This window comes from Lethenteron reissneri, chromosome 27, assembly GCF_015708825.2.
Source record: "Lethenteron reissneri isolate LAM-NWPU_2019-01 chromosome 27, ASM1570882v1, whole genome shotgun sequence".
NCBI lineage: Eukaryota > Metazoa > Chordata > Hyperoartia > Petromyzontiformes > Petromyzontidae > Lethenteron > Lethenteron reissneri.
Window position 1 is genome coordinate 8,575,705 of NC_083805.1, and position 25,133 is coordinate 8,600,837.

General features: G+C 40.3%; 1 protein-coding gene across 1 annotated transcript in view; it reads left to right on the forward strand.

The window, feature by feature from the left end:
- The window catches only part of PI4KA (phosphatidylinositol 4-kinase alpha), a 69,973-nt gene extending 44,840 nt beyond the window's left edge, over nt 1–25,133 (forward strand). Inside the window, 31 exon segments of the mRNA XM_061561349.1 lie at nt 393–517; nt 701–782; nt 1,636–1,719; nt 2,067–2,156; nt 2,588–2,707; nt 3,679–3,771; nt 4,298–4,454; nt 5,129–5,256; nt 5,710–5,868; nt 6,959–7,110; nt 10,708–10,815; nt 11,207–11,334; nt 13,027–13,193; nt 13,401–13,481; nt 14,032–14,225; nt 14,918–15,008; nt 15,936–16,103; nt 16,835–16,888; nt 17,384–17,504; nt 17,821–17,950; nt 18,636–18,706; nt 18,859–18,931; nt 19,246–19,316; nt 19,472–19,584; nt 19,777–19,881; nt 20,450–20,575; nt 21,557–21,677; nt 22,365–22,524; nt 23,505–23,594; nt 23,916–23,999; nt 24,443–25,133. Of these exon segments, the coding sequence (XP_061417333.1) occupies nt 393–517; nt 701–782; nt 1,636–1,719; nt 2,067–2,156; nt 2,588–2,707; nt 3,679–3,771; nt 4,298–4,454; nt 5,129–5,256; nt 5,710–5,868; nt 6,959–7,110; nt 10,708–10,815; nt 11,207–11,334; nt 13,027–13,193; nt 13,401–13,481; nt 14,032–14,225; nt 14,918–15,008; nt 15,936–16,103; nt 16,835–16,888; nt 17,384–17,504; nt 17,821–17,950; nt 18,636–18,706; nt 18,859–18,931; nt 19,246–19,316; nt 19,472–19,584; nt 19,777–19,881; nt 20,450–20,575; nt 21,557–21,677; nt 22,365–22,524; nt 23,505–23,594; nt 23,916–23,999; nt 24,443–24,494 (3,498 nt within the window). The 3' untranslated portion in view covers nt 24,495–25,133.

Sequence of the window (25,133 nt, forward strand, 5' to 3'; positions counted from 1 at the left end):
TAAAAAAAATTGTTGCCAGACGTTCAGGTATATATGTGTGTGTGTGTTTGTATGACTGAGGACCTGTAGTGGTTAGTGCGCTGCGGTACAAACCTGGCGACCCTAGTTCGATTCCCGCTCATGGTCAACATCAGTGATGAAATCTGAGCCAGTCTTAGGCCTCCCCTATGTCGACCCAGCCTTAAATGAGTACTTGGTGCAATGTGTCTTTGGCTCTCCACTGGGGAGACAAAGCCAGCCAGATGTGATTCTGGCCACATCACCCCCTCGTGTGTCATGTTGACCTTCGTAGGTGATCGCTAGCAGGACTTTCCCCAAGAGTTTTGCATCTGGCTATAACGGTGGTCTTTGTATTTGTTTGTGTGTGCCTATCTGTCTGTGCATGTTTAAAGCCGAAGACAAAGGAAAATGAGCAAGAGTTGGAACGACATGCACAGTTTCTCTTGGTCAACTTTAACCACATCCACAAACGCATTCGGAGAGTATCGGACAAGTATCTTTCTGGGCTGGTAGATAAGTCAGTATCACATTCCTGCAGCATACAGCATTTAAAACATCAACATGAGATTAGCGTCGTAATATGAACATCATGCAATCGTCATGATATCAATTATCGCAGCCACAGCAATTTAAGTTGGATTTTAAATTGAATGTACTGCTTGCAATTATAGCACATTGAAAACAAATTATGACGTTTCAGGTTCCCACATATGCTGTGGAGCGGAACTGTGCTGAAGACCATGCTGGACATTCTGCAGACTCTCTCCCTCTCTCTGAGTGCGGTACGAATTGCAATCGCATAAATACAATCAGATGGCTAAACTTAATAACAGGTGTTTATTTAACTGCACGTGAATTTGTATAGTCTTTTACGTGGATGTGAGGAAGGGCATTTGGGTATTCCCTCCAAGGCTAGACACTAAAACCTACGTTTTAATACTAGATTTGAATCTTTCGTGACTGCAAGGATTCATACTCTTTGTTTTTTCGGTAAAGTCACGTAGGTAAAAAAAAAAAGTAAAACAACTAAATTCAATCCCGACGGTTTCGGGCGCAACACTAACGTTTTTTTTTACCTACGTGACTTTACCAAAGAAACCAAAGAGTACCTACGTTTTAATTTGATCCGTTACAATTATTTGATGAATCGACTCAAAATTGTTATGGAATATTTTGTTGTTGTTGTTCACTCGGACCTCAAAATAGTTTCCTACTCCACATCCTACCTCCCGAAGGTGGGAAGCCCAATATTAGCTCAGCCAGTCCCTGTGTGACACGGCTTATGATGCCAGTGAGATCATTAAGCTGGCCCATTACCTCTCATCCAGCAACACACGTGGGAACAGAACTGAATAAGTGATTGTTTAAAATGCTTGTATACATGTCATTACGTGTCATTTGTCAACATGGGCGCGATTGAAAATTAGATGTTCCATCTCAAGGAATTTTCCAGGTGAAATATGTTAGTAATAAAACATCTAAGGATTCAAACAATGGTTATGTAAAGTTAAGAATTACTTTACTAATCGGATGGATAGCTGTGCTATTATTTTTATAGTTACATGTTGTCTTATGTATTTCCATATAGACCGCTAATTGAAGCCAAACTTTATGTTGCGTGGTGTACTTCCACAGGATCTTCACAAAGACAAGCCCAATTACTCCATCCCCGACACACCATACATCATCACAGTTCCTGACACCTTTGAAGCCAGAGAGGTAATCAATCGTTTGTCTCGTTGTTTGTCTCGTTGTTTAGAATAAAACATGTTGAAAGTGGCACTTCGGGTTTTATTATGATTAGTGACAATAATGGAAGATCAATGAACAAGCGCACTTTTCTATTTTTTTCGTGAAATTCCCAGGTGATTGAAAGATGCATTCACTCTGAGCGAGAATGTCGGTGTTTTCAAGCATAATTAGAAATAGTCTCTTGCATTATAAACGTTAATTTCAAATGGCAACTTGATTCCCTATCTGCCAAGGCAATACATGCATTATATACGAAGTTATTCAGCCATGTACAACGCCAATTGAAATAAACCCAAAGGATGTTGTGTTTTCAGAGCATTGTGCGTGACTTTGCTGCTCGATGCGCTGGCATTTTGCAAGAAGCCATGAAGTGGGCTCCTTCAGTGACCAAATCTCACCTGCAGGTGTGTATCATAACCAGTATCCTTGTGATGTTGACTTTAACTCCCAGCCTCAAGAGAGACTTGTATTTTAAACATATTGCAATGTGTGAAGGATGTAAGCTGACCTGACGAATTCGTCTCTTTGTTTATTTCTTAACGGTTAATATTCCACTGCTGGGGCAAGGCCTCCATCATCAATATCTTCAACTCTGAGTGATCTCTTGCCACCGACTGCATCCATTGCTTTCGTTACAATCTTCTAATCCCACCCTGCCATTTCATTTTGAAATATTTGTCTCCGAATACGCGTTGGATGTAATTTCGAATACTTTTGTCACATATATAGTTAGAAAGGAAAAAAATACCATGTTGATTGTATGCCATTGTACATAATCTTTTGATGTCGTTTTTGCTGTATGATTCCTAAAATTTAGTTTTTTCAAAATTTTCAGGAATATTTGAACAAGCATCAGAATTGGGCTGCAGGACTCACGCAGCACACTGGCCTGGCAATGGCGATCGAAAGCATTCTGCAGTTTGCCGGCTTCAATCGTCAAAATGCCAGCCTCGGAGTGAGTATGCATCGCCTCGTTGAAAATATTCACACTATTTCCGTCACAGTTGTTCCTATCCCCCATTAGCGATTTGATAAATGGTCACAATGCAGGGGTCACGATTTGATTAAAATTTTTTATTCAATTATTGTCTCGTTTTTAACGAGATTGTTTTGTATTTTTCTCATTTGTTCTGTCTCATTTGTTCCGGCTCATTTCCCTCACTTTAACCGCCATGTGACATAACATTTACATATCGTTTGTATAAAATGTCATTAATCGGTTCTTACACACATGATTCGATGCACGTATCATGAGCATGAAGATCGACATTAAACTATTAGTTGTTGCATCATTGCGTGCCTCATTTACACATTCTTTAACGATAATTATTCAACTCCGTCTTATCATTTGTCAAGTCACAACAGCTATGGTGGACAGTAGCTAATCATAACATACCAATAGGAAGCTAAGAATGTTAGGGAGCCTTTTACAACAAAAAAAAATTGAGGGATTTGGTCAATGTAATGAAATTGCACGATCAACATTTTGGCTCCCTGTAACATGAAATAGCTCATTGCATGCTGCACTGACCCATATGCGTTGGCTTTTTTCTGACCACATCCCCTCCCTTTTTCCGCCACGCTGCATACTTTGCCGCATTTAGTCAACTACGTCTCTGTTGCCTCAGGTTTGTTTGTTTTGATCTATGTCCTTTTGCTTGCAAATTGCACATCGGCTCAGCTGAATTTTGCACGCAGGTCAGGTGACGGAAAATGAGCCAACTTTCTCACCGTGATTAGAATTTGACTTCTTTAACTGGGGTGCACTTCATGCTTTTTTATGTTTATCGTTTTGGTCTTAATTATTAAAATAATTTACGTTTCTAACAGCCTTCGATATCTCTAAGGTTAAACAAAATCTGGCATGTGTTTTCCATTCCTTACTCGGTCGTTCATTGATATTCTCAAACTTATTTCTTAATACAGAGCAATTTATTGCATGACCGGCCGGGCTGTGTGAAGAAGGATTACTCCAGTTTCATGGCATCGCTCAATCTCCGCAACAGATATGCAGGGGAGGTAAGGCACGGATTGAAAATGCTGTGCATAATTGATACACTTAAACCAAATTGCTGCATTAAGGAAAGATAGCAACAAAACAATATTATCACTCTAACATGTCAATCATTTTGTTGATTGATATGAATTATGCTTCTGAGTGATATTTAGAAATAGCCCTATTGTTTCTATGAATGATATATTTTGAAGATGCTTTTTTACATTTAATCTTTTGCTTTATACTTCTTTGTTAAATTTATTTTCAGTTATTTAATTGCTTAGACAGAAGCCTTTTAGTAAGACATTATGGATAACATAATAATTCCTGTCTCAGTGGACATTGATTATTTCCTTAACTACCCAATATTTTTTTTTATTTTGTGGCCATAATTTCCTGGCATATAAAATTGTCCAATTCAGAGTTTAGCATAGCACTCAAGTCGGCATAAAAAAATGCCCCTATTTGCCTAAATTTCAACACAGACACATCCCTACTGGGAAAATTCAGTGCTGCATCTGTATATGTTCCTTTCCTTTGGGTTGGTAGGTTTCGGGGATGATGGAGATGTACACCATCATGGGAAGTCAAGGCGACCTCAATCGCCTGCTCATAAAACAACTCAATGATGCTCTGAGCACCAGAAACCCAGAGGCTTACACGCAGGGAATGTTCAAACTCGCCGCTCTGCTCATCAACAGCAAGGGTAACCGGCGTGGTCTCTGTGCTACGTGCACTTTTCATTTGTCATTTGTGCACAATACAAACTAATTTAATCGCGAGCGATTTTAATCCACGTAGTTAGAGGCATTTAAATCATTTACAGATGCCCAAAATATGAATATGGAAATTATATGTGTAAGCATTCACACCCTTTGCGATTCAACTAATTACCATCTGCTGCCCATAATATAGCCCCAGAGCCTACAACACCCTGTTTTGTGCATTATGGTCAACATTGCTTCACTACGCTAAGTCATCACACTGGTCAGTGTGGATTGGTAAAGTCGGAGAGCATCGACTTTGCAACTTATTACAGTTCATCATTGCATGTTACTGTCCTCTGCTGCCCAGAACGTAGTACAGCCTCGCTACAGCCTATGACAACCTGGCATTCACGGATTGTTACCATTCCAAACACTCTCCAGACTCAACCCGGGTTAGCTTCCAAGATCTGATGAGAATGGGCACATTTCGGCTGATTTCGCCATTGGCTACACTTCTGTAAAAGTGACAACTGCAATTCAAATAATGTATACATGTGCAATGAGTGAGGAGGGGGGGGGAGGTTAAGCAAGCCTGAAATAAAACTTGTCAAAGCATACGGGTAGGACTTGAGTGAGACTCAATAATGTGTCGTGCTTTTTGTTGTATCTCAAGAGTGTGATTTGCAGCTGCTCCATCATCTGAGCTGGGCGCCACAAGAGATGTTCACTGATGCTGGCATGGAGGCAGCCATTGCCTGCTGGGAGTGGCTGCTTGCCGCGAAGCCATGCCAGGAAACCAGGGTGTGTCTCGTTGCAAAACAGAAAGTGTGTGTTTTCCCGTACTGTATGAGATGCAAGGATTCTTTATTTAGGGCAACTAGATAGCTGTGAGTTGTTGAGGGTATGACCAATGGACTGTTGATGGATTTACTCTCCTTGCGATCCATGGGATGTTATAAAAAATATACTCCGAAGTGAAATGCATTTTTCTATATTTTTTATGCTTGATTGTCTTCAGTGGACCAGACATATAATCCTCATTACTGTCCAATGCATGTTTCTTCAAGAAATGAAATAAAAAGTTCGGAGTAACCTATTAACCTTCATATTAGTTACTACGGTGCAATGTATAAAAAGTACATTTACATGCCGTCAACTTGTCATTGCAACCGACTGTTGTCTCCTTCAGCAAAAATAGCTCGTCAGCTCTGCCATTGTTACCTGAGTCTCTCTCCTCGCTGTGTTGCTGCGCAGTTCTTGCGGGAGGTCGTGGGTGCTTGGCAGATGACGGTGGAGAAGCGCATGGGACTTTTCTCCCCTGATCAAAAGGAGGCAGACCCTCTGGCTGCCTCGGAGGAGAGCCAGCCATGCCCATGCCCTCCTTGCATCACCCCACACCAGCTGTGGATTGAGGTGTCAATTATTCTTATGCATCTTTGCTATCTCTCGGTGTATCCAAACAAGATGTAGACTTGGCAATCAGATGCATGATAAAGTGGGGTTCTGGGGTGTTGCAGAAGCCACGACATGCTGATCTCAGACTCGCTTATCTTGATTAGTTTTGGCAACAGGCTGGGACACCTACAACATTTAGACATGACTGTTCCTGTAACAAATCAGTCTCTTTGTGTAATTGAACTCCAATTAAATCGGTTATCACTTTCTGTTATTCATCACGAAGTATTTGCATTCAGTGTGTGATTGCCACGGAATCTGAATGCCCGTTACAAACCACAGTTGAGAAAAATATAGTCGGATAAAAAAGAAAACTAAACAATGACACGTAACAGAGCAGCAAGTGAAGGACATCCCAGACACGTGGATAAACAGTGATTCATACACATGCACGCAAGGGCAACAGACAGCCGTGATAGATTGCCTTGCACAGTAAATGTATCACAAAGCATGTATATCATAATTTCCATTAAGAGATTGGTGCCCATAACACATGGGTATGACAGTGATATAATGTCATTGTCATATATCATCGAATAATCATCAGCTTTTACGTCATCTTTACTTCCGTATTTTATAAACATGATCATGCAGTATTTATGGTATATTTAGATAAATTACGTTTCAAAGTTCATTTAAATTCGTGAATAATGAAGAGCTGCTTTAGTATAAATAATGTAATAAATACAACCAACAGGCAGCAGTGAGACACAGGCACAGGTGTAGACCGGTCTCATCCTTTATTAGGAATCATCAGTATAATACAGTAATTAATGCCTGTTGGTTGATAACGTTTTCTCAATTTATCGATGGTGATCTATCGATGACACAATTACCAGAATGCAGTTCTTCTGAACAGGTGGTTTCCTGTATAAGTCCAAGAGCTATTTGTACACACAGTGCAAATTTGCTGAGTCATTGAAACCCTTTGATTTCCGGCGTCCACGAGCTTTTCTGTTGCGATGCGTTCTCTCGTCATTTACATGTTTTGAACCCGCTTGTTGATTTCCACTTATTTGTGTCATTGCGTTGTTTTTACCTCTCGCAGTTTTTGATGCAGCGGTTTGAGATCGCAAAGTACTGCAGTGCCGACCAGGTGGAGATCTTCTCCAGTGTCCTGCAGCGCTCCCTGTCTCTCACCGTGGGAGGGCCCGACAGTGGTATCAACCGACACGTGGCTGCCATCGGCCCACGCTTCAAGTCAGTTTTCGTTTAATTACCTTAAACACGTCAGTCGCACTTGAGGACACCCGAGTTTAATGCATGGCATAATAGTATACTCTCCATCTGCTCTAGTCCTGAATACCTCCAAAACCAAGGTGCTATGCTTCTCACCAGGACTAAAGCAGGAAGTTATTTTTCCCCAATTGCATTCCTTAAATAATTATCAAATAGAGCAAGTCAAGGTCTATAAGTATATTGGGGTCATCTTTGATTCAAAACTGAAGTTTCAAGATCGCATTGATTATATTGGTAAAAAGACAAAAATTTAAATTGGTTTTCTGTATCGACACACGCATTGCTTCCCCCCTATGTTCCGTTTTTAATTGATAAAAGCTACCATACTTCCTCTACTTGAGGGGGAGGGGAGGCCAAAAATTTCTCGTCCACATCAATTCCATACACCCAGCCATCAGATTCACCATGGAAGTCGAAAAAGATGGCAAGCTACCCTTTTTGGATGTCCTAATTAAAAGGAGACCAGATGGTTCAATGAGCCACTCTGTCTACAGGAAAGCCACCCATACGGATGCTTACCTAAAACCGGATTCCCACCACCATCCATCCCAGAAGAATTCCCTCATCAAGACTCTATACCATAGAGCCCAATGCATTTCCGACCAGGAACACATTGCCAGTGAACTAAAACACGTACGCCAAGCTCTTAATGCTAATGGTTACTCTGACTACACAATCCGCAAGGCCATCACTCCAACCATCAAGAAGGATCCTGTTGAGGAGCCTTTCAAGACCATCACCTTACCCTACATTGCTGGGGTCACAAAAAAGATCTCCAAAATCCTGATTAAACACAAGATCCAGGTCCGATTCAACACAGTACATACAATTCGTGATCTGGTCCCGTCTGTAAAACATGTGGTTCCAGACATACAGTACCCTGGCGTCTACAAACTAAGTTGCCTCTGTGGTAGCAGTTACATTGGAGAAACCAAACGACATGTCTCGGACCGCATCCTTGAACATAAAGCAGACCTGAAATACGGTAGGACAAACACCTCAGCCGTGGCAGATCACTGTTACAATTCAGTGGGCTCACATGACATTGACTTCTTCAAGACAGAGGTTCTCTGCAAGCCATCTGGCTATCATGAGAGATTCGTTCATGAGGCGATCCACATATACAAACACAGAGACAATTTCAACCGAGAAGATGGATTCTGGCTTAGCAATTATTGGAAGGACGTAATAAACCATTTCGGATCCTAACTGATTGTGTTCAGGTTTACGGTAACCGCGTTCCACTCACTGGCATTGTATTCTCCGCAGGGAATGGATTCTTTGCTCTGCTACTCTCCCATTCTCATATTTCGTTGCTGCCTCTTAGTATCTTTCACACGACGGTCAATGATACAGTGTATAATAACAAATAGTATAACATTTATATGCTCAATACAATGTACAAGGTATTATATATTATCGTAATTGTATAGTGAATATATAGCAGTGTGATATACATTAGGGCGGGTAGAATAATACATAGTGTAATATAACAATGTATAAGGTATAGGGTGGTGTATAGTAATACAGTATATAATTTAATGTTGGGTTTGTCTATGGCAGCATATAGTACGGTTGAGACCTGTTTGATGTAAGGGAAAAAAGTTTAGCTGGAAGAATATTATATTTTTTGCGACATAGAATTGTAATGTATTACTTACTGTTAGTAGCTCAGCTTATTGGAGAGTATATTTAGTATACTGATGATACTATGAAGTTTATACTTTAGTTTTTTACGTGGTTGCTTGGTTGCTGCAGCTGCATACTATTCACATTCCTTCCTTTTGTTGGTGTTGCTCCTGCCCCTGCCCCCTCCCTTTGATGCTGCTAATCCTGCGTAATGCATGGGCATAATATGACTTTGAAAACCCCCCGCCCACCTCCCACGCATTCACAATTAGCACTATTCGCATTCCTGCATTTCCCATAAATATGCTAAATTCCTCTTCAAATGCAAATTATTTTGTCAAGGCTCTCTTCCTCCTCCCTCACAGCTTAAATAGACACTCCAAGCCTAAGACGTGTCATTTAGACTCTGTCTTATCGACAGACATGTTCTTCACCTGAGGACGGCTGCTTGCGTTGTGGCCGAAACGTCGTGAGAATTATTTTATTGTTTTATTTTTATTATTTTATTACTTCCCTTCTACGTGACTTTACCGAATAAACCAAGAAGATGAATCCCTGCAGTCACGAAAGCTTTAAATCGAAATTTACTGTAACATTGTATATAAATCAGCCCCCAGTACTGTACTGAAGAAGCTTGACGTAATTTATCACTCGGCCTTAAGATTTGCATTAAACTGCCCATATAGGACCCACCACTGCGATCTCTACATTGGGTCAAACTTAACATCTCTTAATGATCGACGGCTTGTGCATCAGATCTTGTTTATTCGCGATGTACTTACAAAAAAATCAGCATACTACCTGCTGGATCTCCTCACTGTTTCAAAAAACAAATGTGACCTAAGGTCTTCGCTCATTTACCAGCATTATATTCCTTATTGCCGTACAAATACTAGAGGAAGGGCCTTTGCTGTTGATGCCCCCAGGGTATGGAATGCTATCACCAATAAACTGCAACTTGGATTATTACCTGTGAGATCTTCACTCAAAACTGCTCTTGAGGAGCTGTACACCCCTAGCTGCCACTGCTGTGCAGAAGGGACCAAAATCAAATGCATCACTCTGGATGAACCGCTCCAAAGTATGATCTTGAGTTTTGATTTAGTGTGCTGATCTTTAAAGGTGCATTGAAAAATTGTAATACTCCTGCAGATACTCCTGCTGTTATGGAGTCACTCATGCTGCCAGCTATGGCTGCAAAGTTTGGTCGTACATGTTATGTATATCGTTTATTGTTAAATTTGAATCACAGTTCCTATGATCACTGTTACTTTGTTTTTATAGCTTTATTTTGGTGATTTTGAAAACGTATGGTTTAGCCATGTTTTTTGAAGTACAGAGTACGCTTGATAACTTTAATCTAAATTGTTTTATGGTTGTTATTGTTTTACTTGTATCCCACTGGGATTCTTGCACACAGCATTGATATACGGTGTTTTTTTTTCATTTTTTTCCTGGATTTTTATGTTGAGCGTAGTCACTTTAAGATGTTCTTTGTTCATGTTTTTGTTTGTTGCGGTTGCACCCGAGTCAAGAGCCGCATGGCTCACAGGGCTATACCTAATAAATGAAATGAAATGAAAATCTGCAACTCCGTCTCCATTGTAAGAGATGGCAATGGATTTATCATGGCTGATGGTGAAGATGAAGATTGTTATCAAAGTACTGAAATATTCCACAGCAGCACTAGATTACTTTGTCTTGATTTTCTGGGTCAGTTGTAAAATAAAAATTCATTCAGGTGGCAATTTTGACACTTTACAGTAAGAAAATTCTTATAATATTCAAAGTTACAACGAGTCATGTTCCTCGTCAACGGCATGGTTTTATCTGTCTGACGCTGTCATGTGAATCTCGTGCAATTCTTTGTTACGTATTACCTTCATGGTTTAATGACTAAGTGTGTGCATTTGTGGCTATCTTTTGCAGGCTTCTCTCTCTGGGCCTGTCAATGCTGCATGCGGATGTGTTGACCAGTGCCACTGGCAGGAACGTACTACGGGAGAAGGTCTACTCCACAGCGTTTGATTATTTCAGGTGAGTTGCAAAGCACTTTCCGGTCCTGTTTACACTTGTCCAGATGGTTCTGATGAGTAAAGCAAATACATTGCCATGAGTTCACATTGGTAAAACTGACATACTGTAATTTTGTTTCATTATCAAAAGACATGCATGCGAGCCCAATTGAAATTGTATTTTACATAGCAATACAATACGACACAGTACAACACATTTCGATAGATGTCGCTGTAACATACGTATTTTATTTCACTTCGCATCCTAAGTAAAGGTGGGTAGTATTTACCAAGTACATTGATTGCTGATCCGTTTAAGAAAAAGGTGTTCATCAAACGAATCGGCCCTACTTATTACGTATCTCATAGTCGAATACCACGATATACAACTTATCTTGTTTTGTTCTGCTCAGTGTTGCACCCAAGTTCCCAACACAGACCACCAAGGCTCTACGCGAGGACATCAGTGTGATGGTCAAGTTCTGGATGGCTATGTATTCTGACAAGAAATACTTGAATGCCAACCAGTTGGTACCACCTGGTGAGTTGGATCTCTACATAACTATAATTCATCTTCTTGGTTCTTCCGGTAAAGTCACGTAGAAGGGAAATAATAAAAATAAAACATAATAAAATAATTCTCACGACGTTCTCAGGTTATTTGCCTTCTACGTGACTTTACCGAAAGAACCAAGAAGTTGAATCCCTGCAGTCACGAAAGCTTTAAATCGAAATATAACTATAATTGATAACTATGAAGCCTCGAGGACTGATTGGAAGGAATTAATCTGAGTGTAATTGGACTAATTTTACATCAAAAGTAAATTAGTAGAGGAATAATGATTTCCGACAAGGTAAGCTGAGCACAGATCATGTTTAAATGGAAAAATTATGTTATTTATATGAGGCCACACTGATAGTAATTGTTGACCGAACTGCAATAGATTAAATTTCCATGTAGCTGTGTGTCTTTTGCTGCTTTATATATTGTTAATTCACACTTAACTTGATGTTATTAATTATTGATACATTTTTCATGTTTTCAGGCTGAAGCATTTCATCCTTTCTTTTGTGTTTGTTTTAATTGTTTTGCTGTCGTGTACCTTGCTCATACTTCCACGAGAATGCAGTAATGTCCATCAAATTTTACTAACTAGCTCTAAAGTGCAACTAACCCTAGTGCCTTTCTCTCCTGTTGATTGCCATGCTGACCGACACCACCTGACCATGCAGTTCACAGGGAAAGCTCAGACTCAGGTTGTTGCTTCTTCAGCCCAACCTGTGTCTCTTCAACCTCTTCTGGGCCTCAGAGCATGCAAAGCCACTCCTCTGAAGGTTTTAGTCTTTGAAGTGCAACTTCATCCAACCATTGAAACCAGCATGACTTGGCCTGATCATCACTGCTCTAATGCCCCATTACTTTCTTTACCTTTGTGCTATTTGTAAGTTTGCATTCATCACTATTCTACGATGTGGTCTCTTATGATTTGGCCTTGGTAGTGAGCAAGGATCAGGTGTGGTTAGGATCAGGGTTTAGTCCTGGAAATCTTTGACTGCGATCCGTTATCCAGTTCGGAAATGAGTTGGCGATTTCATTGCCTTGATATGCACACATTGTGAGCATCCCATTCTTGGTGAATTCAAGATTCAAGATGTCACATGTTCTGTAATCCTGGCCAGGTTATATATTTATATATTGTTAAATACACATTTGATATAAATTCCTATCTTAATAAAAACTAGTAACAGGTGTTGCAATGTGCCTTTGAAACTCACCGACCTGAAACACTTATATATAAACACAAAAGTATTATTTTGCTTTATTTTACTCAGTTTAATCCGCCTGATGAGAAACTCTCAAAGATATTCCATTTGGTTAAAAGAGTACAGCATCTGTTCCCTGTGAACTGCCATGGTTTGGTCTGGCCATGTTGGAGGCATGATAAGACTGTCTTCAGAAGCTGACAACTGCATGGCTCCATGTTTAACCTTCTTCTTATCTCTGCAGTCACGAAGCAAAACAGCTGGCATGGTGGTTACAGACAGCACTGTTATTTTTCTCATCGTGTTGTTGTGGTTTTACGCAGGTATTGATCACCTTTCTGCCATATCGGTCAATAGTGCCCTGAAGAGAATAGCAATGTCATGATGGTCATTCAACACGATCGATGGGTTTTTGTGGGAATCCTAGTGGTGAAGTCTTGTTGTGTGAGCTCTGTTTTTTCTTCTCCAGACGTACAAGACTTCTCCGCAAACAGTCTAACCGTCATGAACGTTGGAGATTCTCGTAACAATTTGGATGTGGCCATGGGCTCTCGGCAGCCGGCCAACCAGGGCTGGATCAACACAGTGCCTCTCTCCAGCGGAATGTCCACTCTGTCCAAAAAATCAGGTTCATATGTTTGTGTGGTTGTCATTAGCAAATAAACATAGCTGTATGTATGCATGTTTAACTTCTTCCGCACCGTACGTAGCCAACCACGCTAATCGGAGGTGCGTCTGAAAACATAAGCATCTGAAAATATAACATTGTATCACCGGTTGTATGTTACGTTTCCAATGCAATTATATTTTGGTCTATAATTTACATGGATGTTCATTTCACAGGTGCATCTAAAAAGATCCAACCGTGGTACCCAGCTGCACAAGTACTACATGAAACGGCGAACTCTGCTCTTGTCTCTACTGGTACGCGATCACTTGTAGACAGAAAGAAGTTAATGATATCCCCTTTAATGTTTTTAAAAGTTACTGGGCAAATAAAGTTATATCATGCCAGTGTGCTTAGGTTTTTTTTTCTCCAAGGCTATTCTCGGCAAATGTATGCATAGTGTAAAAATGTTGTATAATCTTAATATGTTAACTGAAGCATTTGTGTATAGCTTTGTACATAATTATGAAATGGAGACTTCTATACCTTTTCCACTTGCACATCCGAGCTCGTCCAGTGCAGTGCCCGTACGGCATGGGTGGTTTTCCATTAGCTATTTGCTGTGCCAAGCCAAAACCAAAGTGAGATACACTGACCTCACAAGAAATCAGAATCTGGCTCGGGGACATGCAAGTCCACGGGGCTGGGATAATGACGCTTTAATTGCATGCGATGATAGTCAGCGCAGTGGAATAAGAACCTGGCGCTTCCTAAAATGCATCGGGCTGGCTGAGTACGGCTCCCAGTGTGGCTTTATGGAACACTGAGCTTGTTTTCTGTTCTCTTTTCTTTCCTCCATGTTGGCAGGCGAGCGAGATTGAGCGCTTGATGACATGGTACGATTCTCTGTCTTCGCCTGACATGGCCATCGATACGGCCGGCGAGGAAAACGTGGCGGCTTGGCGCACCAAGTACACCAACCTGACGGAGAAACAGTGGAGGGACAACGTCAACCTCGCTTGGACCATCTCTCCTTATCTCGCCATCCAGCTGCCAACCAGGTTGGTTTTGCAAATGGTTTCTCACCTAGATAAGCACCGATAAAGAATAGTACAGTGACTCTGGGTATCCCATCTGTATAAACACTTAACGTTACATTTTAAAACACTTCAGTGATGTGATTGACCTTAGCCTACATGTTAATAAAGGTTAATTAAACTATTATTGTAGACAGCTGTCTGGTCTGTATTTATATAAGCAGATATTTTCTTTAACGGCTGGAGTAAAATTTTTGACAAAGTGCATTACATGGAGTCAGAGACTTCTACAACTACCATGCATTGATCACATGTAATAATAATCATGTTGAGCCCTTTGTCCCTACTTGATGAAGACCTGTTCATGCCTTGTTGTCAGTTAAGGGAGTTGTTTTTACCAAACTCATCAATGCTGTCAGTACATGTTAGTGAAGGGGTGGAGGACAACATGGTTTCAGATCTCACTTGCCATTGATGTTAGCTGTGTTGCTGGGAATCAAATTTGGGTCACCGGCCCTAACCACTGTGCCACCACTCCACCCCAGTTCCATATACACTGTCTTTAGCAAGTGTTACAAACATAATCACAGGCATACAGATAGTCAATAAATCATATTTCACTTGTTGGTTTTACTGTGCATAAGAATACATACATTTCTCTCTGGACAGAGAATGTCATGTTCATAAGTACGTTGATTCGTTTGTTTGGAACTTAGATTCAGGAATTCAGAAGCCATTTCCAAGGAAGTGACTCGTCTGGTCCGGTTAGATCCTGGAGCCGTGAGCAACATCCCTGAAGCAATCAAGGTAACAATCCTTTACGGTTTTACATTTCAAATAAGAATAGGTGGAATCGGGGACCTCCTTCAACTACCTGTTGGATCAATTAGTCTGTTTAAACATTTAGTTTGTACATATACAAGTCAGCCCATTTGTATGGTAAATACATTCTGTGATTACACTTCATCCATCATTAAAAAAAAACATAATCATCCTGAATTACCCAAAATCATTACACAGTAAAACCTTGGATTGCGAGCATAATTCGTTCCCGGAAACGTGTTTGTAATCCAAAGCACTCGTATATCAAAGCACTCGTATATCAGTTGTGATCACGTGACGCTCGGCAGACAAAGCGTATACACGTACTACTCGTATTGCAAGACCTCGCTCGTTTATCAAATTAATATTTATTTTAAATGTTGCTAGTCTTGCAAAACACTTGCAGACCAAGTTACTCGCAATCCCAGGTTTTACTGTATTGTGGAAGATATCCAGGACGGAGCCTGGTTAGTGATTGGATGAGAGACTGCCTGGGAATGCCAGTCGCTGTAGACTTAGGCTGTGAAGCGGCTTAAAGATCGCAGCACAGAGATAGATTTTGAGATGACCCGTGCACGGATTTTTCTCTGGGTATTCCAGTTTTCCCTCTCACGTGCGAAACACTCGTGAAGATAATTGGCCAAAAAATTCCAATACAGAAAGAGTGTCTTGAGATTCTAGATTTGAAGCTTTCGTGACTGCAAAGATTCATACTCTTAGTTTTTTCGGTAAAGTCACGTAGGTAAAAAAATGAAATTAAAATTAATAATAATTATTTTATTTTTATTAATTAAAATTTCATTTACCTACGTGTCTTGAGACTCAGCTTTTCGTGGACAAACATGTGGAATTACTCTTATTAATCCAAGCGCAGTGGCTTCATTGTATTAAATGGGCATGTCGTTGTTTCAGTTCTTGGTCACGGAGCACACAGTGGAGGCCGACGCGCCGGAGCTCAGCCACATTCTGTGCTGGGCCCCGACCGACCCCCCTACGGCGCTGTCGTACTTCTCACGCCTCTACCCACCGCATCCGCTCACGGCGCAATACGCCGTGAGGGTGCTGCGCTCATTTCCGCCGGTAATCCACAGTTCCTCTTGCACGTCACACTTTCTGACGAGCACAAAAGAGATCAGCGCAATTTTGCCGAGAGTTGCCCCGAAAGATTTCGGAGGTCAGAGCACTTGGCCGGTACCTACGATCCTCTGTGTTCGAATCCAGGCAACCCCCTGTGATGAAACTGGGTTTTCAAATATAGTGAGTTAATGGTCACAGCCTGCTCACTAAAATAAATTTCTATTACATTTGGTTGGACACTTCATTTAGGAAATGCCATGCCTGATGCTGCCATGCAATTAAGATCCTCTAACATGGCATGGTAGGAAAATATAGCGCCCCTGGAGCGTGTAAGAAGTAGTTCTGTAATAGAACCTCCTGCAGACAATTCTCTAACACAAGGTGTTGCACTGCTTTGCGAGACTTCTGAAAGTATAGTTTGTTTCATGGCATGGCACCAATGGCACAATTGGAATAAGATTTGGTGGATTTTGTTTTATTCGTGTATTGGCCACACTGCAGTTTGTGTGTTCAATATGCATGGCAATCTATTTAAAACTACCGTCTCTCTGATGGCAGGTTTGTGTTATTCTTTCAGTTGTTTACATATTTAATGCATTATTATATTGGTTAATGAAATGTGTCACTATGTTAGCACACACCCAAGTTAATTACAAATTTGTTAATTTTCTTCACGACATGCTTCACGATTTGCCACACTGAAGTTTGTGTCAAATGTGTGTCTTTCTTTCCAGGATGCCATCCTGTTTTACATTCCCCAGATTGTCCAGGCAGTTCGGTATGACACGGTGAGTTGCACAGCTGAATATTCTCTGCCAAAGGACTTCTTTATTACCGATGTTATAAAACATGTTTCTTGTGTCTAGATTTGAAGCTTTCATGACTGCAAGGATTCATACTCTTAGGTTTTTTCGGTAAAGTCACATATGTAAAAATAAATAATAAAAACAAATAATAAAAATAAATAATAAATAATAAATACTACAAATTATAGAAATAATAATAGAAATAAAATAATAAATCACGACGTTTCGGGCGCAACAAAAGCGTCCGTCATCAGGTTGGGACAACCACAGCAAGAAACAATTGCTGAAGTGGGCATTTGCCCACTTAAGCATTTGTTTCTTGCTGTGGTTTATTTTTACCTATGTGACTTTACCGAAAAAACCTAAGAGTATGTTTCTTGTGCTAATGAATTTCATAATCATAATTACATTGACATTTTTGACAGCGTGTACACAAATGTTGGTTCTTGAGTGCAAACTACTACCCGTGTTTCACAGATGGGGTACGTAAGAGAGTACATACTCTGGGCTGCGAAGAAATCTCAACTGCTCGCCCATCAGTTCATATGGAACATGAAGACCAACATCTTTTCAGATGAGGAAGGCCACACAAAAGATGGTTTGTGCCAGTTATAATATCGGACTTAAGTCCTTCCTTGTCTCGTCCATTAATTTTTTTCTCTTTTGAAAACACTTTCTCTCGTTTTCAGCACCCGTCCACCTCCATTCAAATTGTCTCTCGTGAGCCATTGTTTTCTGCTGGATTGCCGCTTCTTCACATGTTGATTATGGATGGAAAAATGGTTGTTCGTCCCTTGTGTTTTTTATGTTATGTATTGATCCGTAGGGTGATAGTAATAAAATGAGGATTTGTTTGATGGTACATTCATCCCATCTTATGATGGTGAATGTGTTGTGCCTGTGTCCGTTTTCAGTGGAGATTGGAGAAACTCTGGAGAGCCTGGTCGATGAGATCACAAATGCGCTGTCCGGTCCAGCGAAAGAGTTTTACCAGCGCGAGTTCGACTTCTTCAACAAGATCACCAACGTCTCTGCCATCATCAAGTATGCTCCGTAAATCTGTGGAATTTTAAAATGGACTTCAGTATAGGGCACTAGGAAAATAGAAAACCTCTGAATATCACCCGGGCAGTGGTGGCGCTCACCTGTAATCAAATACTGAGTTGGTAGATTGCACAAATGTTGCGATTACTCCCTTACAGTTGGGCGTACCCTGGTTTGTCAAGAGAAGGCAATACAGAACAAATGTTGCCTCCACCTGTTCTATCTGTATGAGATAGGTGTTTCCCCCTCGCATGCGTGGGTTTTCTCTGGGTGCTCCAGTCTCCTTCAAAATCTTAATGCTCTTTAAGTGGCCAATAATACTTTGATATAAAGCAAAGCTTGGGCAATTGTTGGCACCGGCTCATCGTTTGGATGCCTTCCTGCTTGTCTGTGGTTCCCCGTGCCTCTTGAGTCAGTCTCTACGAGAGTTAGTGAATACTGTGTATGTTACAAGTTGAAATTATGATGAAAGCTGTTTGGCTTGAACTGAAATTAGTTACCTTTTTTAAATAATGTTTATTATGGTATTTTTTGTGCCTAATTACATACACTTTTATGTGTTTTTACGAACTGGAGTAGATAATTAAACTTTTAAAATGATTTGGTTATTGTAATGTATGCAAAATGTTGTTGCCCTCATACTTTAATGATATAACAGTGAGCAAAAAATTGTATTTCATTACAGACCCTATCCAAAGGGCACAGAGAGAAAAGCTGCCTGTTTGAAGGCATTGTCTGAAATCAACCTTGAACCAGGTAATAAAAAACGTCGCTTTCTTTGCTGACATTCAGAAATGTGTGAGTAGAAATCAAAAGAAGGCCTAAACTTTCGAATCGGTTTGATGACCCTAATATTGCATATTTGACAAACTTTGGAAGAAGTGTGAATGTTTGTTCTTTAATGACAGGTTGCTACCTTCCAAGTAACCCTGAAGCTATAGTGCTGGATATTGACTACCAGTCTGGATTGCCCATGCAAAGGTGAGTGCTGGTATATTTGCTTTGCGTTTATGTTTAACAAATATAGAGGGGATAAGTTAACACTTTACATTTCAATTGAACCAAAAACTCCCTTTTTGTCTAGAATTGTCAGATATACAGACCTGTACATAGATACCGGTATTCCTAATATATACAGAAACTGTATATGATAGTGACACTAACGGTTTGGAATTGGCTGGGAGATTCGGGGATTGCTATACATCGGGCTTGCTGATACTCGGCCATGATTTCACATCGTGGTACGAATGGCTTGGCAGTCGATGTGTTAATCTGCCACCATTGTTTTGTTTCAGCGCGGCTAAAGCGCCGTACCTGGCCAAGTTTAAAGTCAAGCGATGCGGCGTTTCAGAGCTCGAAAAAGAAGGTACAGGAAGTGCCAAAATGTTTGTAATGCTGCATTTCCAACTTGTGTATTGCAATCAACGGACAGATTCTTAATGGTTGGCTTCCTTCAAGATCAAGTACCAGAACTTGTATCCATGAATACGCTCACTCTCTTCCGCTTTTGAAAAATACCAGGTTTGATGTGCCGGCGAGAGTCGATATCCAGCACTGGTGATGACAAGAGGAAGGTAAATGAGGACATTTACTGGCAGGCAGCAATCTTCAAAGTCGGAGATGACTGCAGACAGGTCTGTGTGTGTGTGTGATGCAATTCCTCAACATTCGTTACCACTACGTGTTATGCAATGAAACACTTTTACTTACAATACAGATTGAATGTGTCATTTGCAGTGCTGTTTTACTGAAAATAACAGCGTGTTAATGATCGTAGTCCTATGCTCATCCATTATTTGTCTTTGCCGTTATTCTTTGTAACACAGGACATGCTGGCCCTTCAGATCATTGGGCTCTTCAAGAATATTTTTCAGCTCGTTGGGATGGATCTGTTTGTGTTTCCATATCGAGTGGTGGCCACTTCACCTGGGGTCAGTGATAACAGGGTTTGATTCTTGGCATTTTGCTAAAAAAAAACTATTGTTTCGAGATTAATAGCTCAGCTGCAGCATGGACCATTGAAGCATAACTGAATACATTCATGAGCACTCACAGAAAGTCTGGGATATTTACATTCCTTAAAAATGCAAGAGTTTATTAACTACAATTAAACACATATATGTTGGGCTAAACCAGTGGTTCTTAACCTGGGGTGCACGCACCCTCCGGGGGTGCGAGATGTCCTTTCTGGGGGTGCGAGACTTGGCCAGATTTGTTTAGAAGGTACATAATCCAAAACGTAAATTAAGCATGGGCAAGTAACTACAACTGCTTTGTATTTAATAACATACATTATTTTACGATTGCGAACCAAATCAATGCAGGCTGCAGTAAAGGTTAAGAACCACTGGCCTAAACTATCTTGGCTATGTAAACAGCTATTAGAGCATGCGTAGAATTTATCTTTATCAAACACAACATATAATCTCACGTGTTTGGTTGATTTCACGTCCTTCTATCCATTGGTAATGATCAAGGCTGTTGCGTGTTTGCCCTCAGTGTGGTGTCATAGAGTGCATCCCAGACTGCAAGTCCCGTGATCAGCTGGGTCGCCAGACAGACATCGGAATGTACGAGTACTTCCGAAACCAGTACGGAGACGAGTCCACAGAGGCCTTCCAAAAAGTGAGCAATCTCTCTCATGTTCATACAATTAATAGATAGACAAAACATTTGTTTCACCAAGCTATTATATCGGTGAACACGTATAGTCATGCCATCACCAAAGTCCTCTACTACCAACACATGATTGAGTTTTATTGATATAATCTCTGAATGTGTATTGTCATTATCAGTTAACTCGTACAGGCTTAATTATACCATTATGGTAATTGTACTGAGGAATAGTTGTGTACCTTACCAATCATTCAGGCCAATCTGGTGGTTGCAGAATGAGACCTTTTGTGCATATATTTATGTTATCGTATTCCTCTCGTCTTTGTCAATACCAGTTAGATACACCAGGGGGTGGTATTGAGTTGCTTTTGGACCTTTATTCAGAGCCTTAAGTAATACTAAAGAGCTAAAATGGTTATTGCTACTTTTAGAGTACTCTTAAGACGTTACAGTGTTACAACATGGTGTGCGGTCATGCTGTAGACTGCATTTTTCGGGACAAAATGGGATGTTTCGATTGTCGTTAAATTACCATAATAAATGTGTGTATATTCTTGGTTCTTTCGGTAAAGTCATGTAGAAGGGAAATAATAAAATAATAAAAATATGAAACAATCATCAGGTGATGATGATTGCTTGTGTTGCAGTCGAAACGTCGTGAGAATTTTTATTGTTTTATATTTTTATTATTTTATTATTTCCCTTCTACGTGACTTTACCGAAAGAACCAAGAATATGAATCCCTGCAGTCACGAAGGCTTTAAATCAAAATTTGTGTATGTTGAAATTATTTTGCACCATACGTAGCCAACTGCTAGTTGGAGGTGCAGGGACTAATTAACACTGCTTGAGTAAAATTATTTCTGCCATGCTAAATATGAGCATTCATCATTTTTTTTTATTGACTCTGTGTGTATTGTCTAGGCTGTTGTGGTGCGTCTGTCGTGAAATTTGTAACCGTTCACCGCTTTATATTTTGTTGTTCCACAGGCTCGTTACAATTTCATCCGCAGCATGGCAGCGTACAGCCTGCTTCTCTTCCTCCTTCAGATTAAAGACCGCCACAATGGAAACATCATGTTGGACAGCCAGGGGCATCTCATTCACATCGGTATGAGACAATTGCATTGTGTACGTGTGTGCTCAGTGCACTGCGATGATTGTCAAGCAGTATTGGAAGAGTAAAAGTGTGGTTTCACTTTAGAGTGGTACATTATCACAGAAATGCATTTTTGCGTATTGCCTTACTTAACAGTTAACTTACTAAATTTTGATTTAAAGCTTTCGTGACTGCAGGAATTCATATTCTCTGGTCCTTTCGGTAAAGTCACGTAGATATAAATAATCAAATTAAAATAATAACCATCAGGTGCCTGATGACGACCGCTTGTGTTGCGCTCGAAATGTCGTGAGTTTTTTTTCTCATTTTAATATTTCTATCTACGTGACTTTACCGAAAGAACCAAAGAATAGGAGTCCATGTACGCTACATGTTCTATCTTTAGAATGGTGACATGTCCTTGTGTTCACTGCTTTTTTCACAACTTCATGGGTCGAATCTCTCTAAAGTCATTGGCAAGAGTAGGCCATTGTGTGGTGGATTCAGGGTTCAAATCTGACAAATCTAAAATTACCTGCAAATTACTCAATTAGGATTATACACCGCAACCATCACCCTCTACTGGCAGACTAATGCCCCAAGTCAATCCTGTGGATCAGACTGCCTTGGTCTCTTGAGTCCTGACCTGGTTAAACAAATGACACTTCAAACATATCTGTGTCTGTGCTTGTGTGTTAGATTTTGGGTTCATGTTTGAGAGCTCTCCGGGCGGAAACCTCGGCTGGGAGCCAGACATCAAGCTCACGGACGAGATGGTGATGATCATGGGTGGCAAAATGGAGGCCACCCCATTCAAGTGGTTCATGGAAATGTGTGTCCGCGGATACCTGGCCGTCAGGTACAAGTTACTGCATTATTTGAGAGTTGTTTATTTTTGAGGTGGCCGAGTGGCTCAGAGGTTCCAAGCGCTGATTGAACCGGGGTTCTGGATTGTGCAGTGAGTTGATTGTCCAGAGGTAACGAGAAAGCATTTCGGAGGTATATCTGTGATATCCACTTCTGTGGGCCAATCTATAACAATGCTACGCAACCAGTGTGCCTGTTGTGCCGTGCTATTTTCAGAATTATCGAAGAACCTCACATTTCGCAAGCTAGGACAATCAAACTTTTCATGCCATTCAGTGGCCGATCCCACCCCCACCGCAGACCTCCTGCCCTCCCCTCGCCATTGGTTGCAGTGTCAGCCCCCACCCCTCCCAACCCCCTCGTGCCCAACACCCAGAGTAGGGCAAGCAGTGCGCCGCGAAGATGGAGCAAGTTTGAAAGTGTGCTGCGGAATAAAAAATGTTGAGAAGCACTGCTCAAACACAAAGGGTTACGCTGCTCTGCGAGAGATCCGAACGGATACTTTGCCTCGTGGCAATGACAACGATTGTACAATCGCAATTAAAATGGGGAAAAGAAAATATATTTTGAATAATATTTGGCTTTTACATTGGGTGAGACTGAAAATCGAGCATTTCTTGGAATCATTGGAATGAACATTTAAATTGGCAGGCCCTTGTGCAATAGGCCATCCAAGCCCACTTACTTTTTTAATTAATAGTAAATGTTTTTTTTACAGTCAACGTGGTACCTCTAACTCGGGCATGGTCTTTGATACAAGTAGGCCTTTTATTACTCCTGAGAAGTCAATTAATGCCTAAATATTCAACCGTCAAGAGATTGAAATCACATTACGTTTCTCATCCTGTTTTTTCTCCATTTTTACGTGCGATAAACATTACAGCATGCTAAAATAATGTTAGTGTTACAAGATTTGTAATATTGATTGCTGTTGGTATGAACTTAATTTTCTGTATATTTTTTCATTAACAGACCATACATGGATGCAGTCATTTCTTTGGTGGCCCTCATGCTTGATACTGGTCTGCCATGTTTCAGAGGCCAGACCATTAAGCTTCTTAAGTAAGTACATGGCTTTACACCGAAGCATTAACGTTCGTTGTAGCATTTAAAATATAAGAATATGCCTTATATGTTCTAGGATGGAGTACCCACCACATTTTCAGTTAGAAAGTTCCGCAGATAACCCACAGATATGTCGTACGTTCTTCTGAAAAGGTTGTTGAGCACAAATAAAATCGTGCAGAATTTGGTTACCTGCAGAAGGTAAAGATGCCCTAACCGTATTATTAAGAGCAGATCAATTCTTGCCAGTGTTGAAGCAAAAGTAATGACCACTTAGAATTGTGGTTCACATTTGCCTTTATTTGATTCCCTAAACAGACAACGATTTGCACCAAACCAGAGCGAGCGAGATGCAGCAAATTACATGATCAAAATCATCCAGAACTGCTTCCTCAGCAACAGGTACCTGTTACCTTTCACTCGTGTGTGTTCGTGTTCTCATCCGTGAACGCCTGTTGATCCAGATGCGTTTATGAAATCACCTGAACATTGCATATTGTCGTAGTGTTTCTTTAATTGAATTCACATTCCTTAAAATATCTTCTTGGTTCTTTCGGTAAAGTCACGTAGAAGGGAAATAATAAAATAATAAACATAATAAAATAATTCTCACGACGTTTCGGCCACAACGCAAGCAGCTGTCCTTAGGTGAAGAACAGGTCTGTCGGAAAGACAGCGTCTGAACTTTACCGAAAGAACCAAGAAGATGAATTCCTGCAGTCACGAAAGCTTGAAATCGAAATTTTTCCTTAAAATAGTTTACAATTTAAAGACTTGTTTTCTTACATTCTACAAGATGATATCTTGACAGTTTTGCTCACCGCCCTTTCTTTCTGTGTTCACAGGAGTAAGACGTACGACATGATTCAGTACTACCAGAATCAGATTCCATATTAGCTGAATTTTCACGCGTTGGAGCTTTGCACTTTCTTGTTTTGTTGTAATAAAGGATCTTTACCTCCCTAATTTTTTTGAAATTATGACTTCCTACTCACATTCTTTTCCATGCCGCCTTAGTTCAGGCCAAGAGCATGATGAACTAATGATCATTTATTCCATCTTAAAATAGGTGATGAAACAGATGTACTTTGCATGAAATTGTAGTGCGTTGTATAGCTCTTAAGTTACAAAATGATAGACGTAATTTCGAAGCACTTTGCACAAACCTCTTGTTACGATTCCTGAAACTTCATCCCGTGATTGCGAACAAAAAAAAAAACACCTGCAGCAACTCCCGTTCATGTTTTGTTTCTTCAAAAGATCAATGTGTGCTTGGTTTTACATGTCTGATGATATATCATGAGCCCTATAGTTTTCCTCACCTTTTATTTTATATGTCAAACATATCAAAAAGGTGTTGTAGATTGTTCAGTAGTTTACAGTAAAATTATGAATGTGCAAATATTGTTTTAAATTAAACTTGTGATATGAAACTTTCTTGAAAATAAAATATAATTAGAAAATATAACTGTGACAAATACCGGCATTGTTCTAAAAATGTACAAAATAATAAAAGCGACCACTCTTTGATCACAA